The sequence below is a fragment of the Oratosquilla oratoria genome, chromosome 5, assembly GCF_046742065.1.
Source record: "Oratosquilla oratoria isolate Oo_2021 chromosome 5, ASM4674206v1, whole genome shotgun sequence".
NCBI classification, from domain to species: Eukaryota; Metazoa; Arthropoda; class Malacostraca; order Stomatopoda; family Squillidae; genus Oratosquilla; species Oratosquilla oratoria.
Genome location: NC_134781.1, coordinates 23248774 through 23253773, shown reverse-complemented (window position 1 = coordinate 23253773; position 5000 = coordinate 23248774). Strand labels below are relative to the sequence as shown.

The 5000-nt window shown below is 43.7% G+C and overlaps 1 protein-coding gene across 7 annotated transcripts in view; it reads right to left on the bottom strand.

The window, feature by feature from the left end:
- The window catches only part of LOC143025406 (uncharacterized), a 100868-nt gene that overhangs the window by 15960 nt on the left and 79908 nt on the right, over positions 1-5000 (bottom strand). For all 7 annotated transcript variants that reach the window (XR_012966389.1, XM_076185032.1, XM_076185034.1 and 4 more), the window contains 2 exons: positions 849-1343; positions 51-159 (listed from right to left, as the gene is read on the bottom strand). Coding sequence is in view for 6 of the 7 variants with exons in the window: in XM_076185032.1 (XP_076041147.1) it covers positions 51-159; positions 849-1343 (604 nt within the window). In the remaining variant the exon portion in view is untranslated. The remainder of the gene's footprint in view (positions 1-50; positions 160-848; positions 1344-5000) is intronic.

Below are 5000 nucleotides of genomic sequence, written 5' to 3'. Positions count from 1 at the left end.
TCTTCCTTCGCCTCCCTTCCTCCTTCTCCTCCTCCTCCTCCTCCTCTTACCTTGGGAAAGACCTTCGACGCCGAGCTCGAGACTCTTGTCCACCTTGACGATGAGTTCGTCCTTCTTCTTCTTGGACAGGAAGTGCTTCGATAGAGGCTCCACCTCGGCCTACGGAGAGACAGAGTAGATTAGGTACTGGAACGCAGTCTGGAACATAAGTTTTACTCCCCCAGTGACTGCCACTTGCCCATGGTTGTTCGGGCACATAGGGTCAAGATGGTTGATCTTACTTTTTGGTGCATCTAAAAAAAAAAATCCCATCTCTCCATATAAATCCCTTGTTTTCCTTTCTTCCCTCCTTCCCTTCCTCGCTACCTCCTTCCCTCCCTTTCTTTCCCTCTCTCTCTCTCTCTTTCTCTCTCTCTCTCTTTCTCTCTCTCTCTCTTTCTCTCGCAATTTTAATTCCTTTCTACAAATTCTCCCTCCTCTTCTCCCATCCTTCCCACATACCTCTCTATCTTTCTCCCTCCTGCCTCATTCCTTTCCTCCCTCCAAACTTACCTTCCTGCTTCCTAAATCTCTCCTTTACCTCACTGCTTCCCTTCCTCTTCACGTTGTTTCTTTGCCCTTCCCTGCCTACGTCCTTACCTCATATTTCTTTGTCCTTATCAGAGCCTACGTCCTTACCTTCTCTTTCTTTGCCCTTCCCTGCCTACGTCCTTACCTCGTACTTCTTTGTCCTTCTCAGAGCCTACGTCCTTACCTTCTCTTCCCTTGCCCTTCTCAGAGCCTACGTCCTTACCTCTCACTTCTTTGCCCTTACCTCCTTGCCCTTCCCTGCCTCCATACTTCCTTACCTCTGTTCTCATGAGCTTGGTCTTGCCTCCCTCGGAGATGTCGCTCACCGACCTCCTCCTGGGCGGGTCCTCGACTTCGACCACGAGGCTGTGGTTCCTCATGGAAACCGAAACCTTGGAGAGGACCCCGTTACTCCGGTCGTGCGCGCTGATGCTTCGGGTCCGGCGCTGGGAGTACCGGAAGTGTGGATTGTTCAGGTGGAGATACCGGTGATTATGTGGATGAGTGGCATCCAGGAACTGTGGATGATGGTGATGGGAGGAGGTTTCCGGATGAGACAGCTGCTGTGTTAGCGGAAGCTGCTGTTTCCCCAGGGACTTCTGCATCAACGACGTCGTCGGCTTGGGCGCCGTTGAGGTCGAGGGCGTGGGCGTGGAGGCGCCTCCGGCCGCGGCCGCTGCAGCTGCTTCTTCTTCGGCAGAAACGTCCGTGGTTATGACTTCGACCGTCGCGAGCTGCTGGTGGTCTTCAAGAGGTGAAGCAACTGTACTGTCCTGTTTTTTTTTTTTTTTGGGGGGGGGGGGGCGAGGGGATGGAGGGGGTAAAACAAAGAGGGAAAAAGAAAACAAATATCATAATCACCCTCTTACTCGACGTCAGGATAAACTCAAATCTTCTATATTTCATTGGCTCATCAACTCGACCTCCATGTTTCTTTTGGTATGATTTAAGCAATAAAATATTTATCTAATTATCAATATTAACATAGAAGGCTTACATTAACATTGAAATAAAAAAAAATGTTGATTTAGGTTGAATTATTTAAGAAATATGTAGAGGAGAGCAAAACTTGTTAGCGTAGGTCTTTGATGCAACAGATAGAGACGACATGACGTCACTACAGACGCCATCACGAAAGGTTAACATAAAATTTTGTTTGTTTACTTTGTACAAAACATCGGGTTGGGGAAGGGATCAACGGGGGAATGTAGATTAAAAAATAGTCCGTAGTACGCCCAACTATACACTTTCGAACCATTCTAAAGTTGAAGAGATTTTAAAACTAAAGAGTGAAGAGATATGGAAGACTGAGAGAAGGTCTGCCTGAAAGCAAGATCAACAGCAACGAAGGAAAGTATGGTTGGGAAAGAGGGATGTTTGTAGTAAAATCATGCCAGGTAGCAAACTTCTGCATAATATACACAATTCTGTTTATATGCGATACATGTACATATACAGTACACACACACACACACACACACACACACACACACACACACACACACACACACACACACACACACACACACACATACACACACATACACATTATATATATATATATATATATATATATATACACACATATATATATACATATGTATACACACACACACACACACACACACACACACACACACACACACACACACACACACACACACACACACACATATATATATATATATATATATATATACATATATATATATATATATACACGAGTAAATGCATATGTATATATTTATGTGCATGCGTATATCTATATGCATATGCATATACATATGTACATCTATATATGAACGTGTATATGTACAGTAAATGCATGTGCGTATGTATATGAATACTTTTATGTATATGTACATGCATACTTGCATATCTATCTATATAACATGGGGCCCCCTCGCCCCTTACCAAGGAAGTAGCCAAAGTCAAAAGGAACAAATACATCGTGACCCACTGCACTCCCCTCCACCACCCTTTCCTCCTTCCCATCTTAGCTCCTCATAGATGACAGGTCATCCCTGTATCCCGCCCACTGCCCTGGCTCAGAAGCAATGCATTAAGGCACAGCACATACACAGCAAAGCCGCTTCACTTGATCGGTGATCCCTCTTCTCCGGGATATCATCCACTTGCGAATATATTCATTTAGATGTATATACTTTAAATATACTGTATATATGTATATATATATATATATATACTGTATATATGTATATATATATATATATATTATATATATATATATATATATATAGTATGTGAAAAATGGTGAAGGATAGAGTGGAAGTAGGTGTGGAACAGGAATTGGGGTATTTCAAGGAAGTGACAAGGTGTGCAAAGATTGTATGTGGAACAAAGATGGGAGGGAATAGAAGGAAGGGTAGTGAGTGGTGGGATGGTGAAGTGAAGAAGGTAGAAGAGAAGAAGCGAGCATTCAGGGACTGGTTACAAATTAGGATGAGAGAAAAATATGAGAAGTATATTAAAAGAGAGAAAAAATGAGAACCAAAACAAAGGATAAAGAGGCAAAAAGGAGAGCTGGTGAAGTATGAGTGAATTTTTTGAAAGAAATAAAAAGAAGTTTTGAAAGGAAACAAAGTAAATTAGAGAAGGGTAAAAGGCGCGGATGGACAGATCTTGACGGAAGAAGAGGAAGGAGTATTTTAGAGAGCTGTTGAATATGAGGGAGGGTGGGGGGGTTTGGTAGTAGTAGTGGAAGGCTTTAAGAAAATGACGGTGATGGGAGAGGAAAATGGAGGACAAATAAAAGAAAAGATGGGGTGCAAGTATCTCTGAAAATTATGAGAACAGGTAAGGCTCCTAGATTAGATGGGTATCACGCGGAGCGTCTGAAGAATGGAGGTATAGTAATTGTGGACTGGCTGGTGAGGTTGTTTAATGTGCATCTAAGGGAGGATAGAATGCGTGAGGGTTGGAGGAGCACCTATAAAATTCCGCTTTACAAGGGGAGAGGGGACAAATGTGAATGTAGTAGTTTCAGAGGGATTAGTTTGTTCATTGTAGTTGGGAAGGCTTATGGGAGGGTTTTGATTGAGAGGATTAGGAGACGAACAGAGCAAGTAATTGGTGTCGAGCAGTGTGGGTTTAGGAAAGGTAGGGGTTGTGTGGATCAGATTTTTGTGGTAAAGCAGATATGTGAGAAAGCTTTGGCAAAAGGTAAGGATGTTTTTTGGGCCTTTATGGATTCGGTAAAGGCTTATAGCAGGGTGGACGGGAAGGCACTGTGGGAGATTTTGCTGATATATGGGATTAGGGGAAATCTGTCGAGAGTCCTTACGAGAGTAGTAGATCCTGTTTTAGATTGGAAAATGGAGAGTGAGTGGTTTGAGGTAGAGGGGTTAATGCGTCAGGACTGTGTCATGTCGCCATGGTTGTTCAATGTGTACGTGGACGGGGTGGTGCGGGAAGTAAAGGCGAGGGTAATGGAAGGGGACCAGAGATTGTTTAAAAAATGGAGAAAAGGGGGAGGTGAACCAGTTCTTGTTTGCTAACAACGATGCGCTTGTGACACAGTCAGATGGAAGATTAAGGGAGTTAGTGACGGAGTTTGGAAAGGTATGCCATAGAAAAAAGTTTAAGGTAAATGTATGTAAAAACAAGGTGATGAGATATGCAGGGGTAGAGGATGGCAGTGAGTTGGAAGTCTAAAAAAAGAGAGGATGAAGGAAGTAGATATATAGGTATTTGGGATAGCATGTGGCAGGAAAGGGAGGAACGAAGGTGGAGGTGGAGATAAATTGTAGATTGAGAAAAGCAAGTAAATGCCTTGGGGGATTAAAAAGTGTTATAAAAAATAGGCAACTGGGAATGGATGCAAATATGAGATTGTATGAAGAGGTGATTGTGCCAGCGATATTGTATGGGTCAGAGACTTGGAATTTAAGAGAAGCGGAGAAAAAAAATGTGTTGGAGATGAAATGTCTGAGAAATGTGGTAGGGGTTACTAGGATGGATAGGGTGAGAAACGAGGAGGTGAGGAGGAGATCGGGAGTGGAAACGAAGATGGCAGATAGGACTGATGAACAACTATTGGGATGGTTTGTACACAAGGAAAGAATGAGTGATGAAATATTAGTAAAAGAGGTGTGGAAGGCAGAGGCGGAGGGAGTGAACTTGAGGGACGACCGAGGATGAGGTGGATGGATGGGGTAAAAGGGAGAGTTGAGCAAGAGGGGAGTGTCTGTTGAGCAAGGAAGGAAGAAAGCAGAAGACACGGATGAATGGAGAATGACTGTGTATGGATGATACTGTTATGTAAAGGAAGGATGTGGGATGGGGGTTAGGAGGTACTTATGTGTAAATTATATTTTGACGCAGCACGAAGGGATTCCCCCCCCCCCCGTCTTCTATTTTTCTGCATGAGGGGACGGAGACGAAGGGAGGGTCGCCGATTAAGTGAAGCG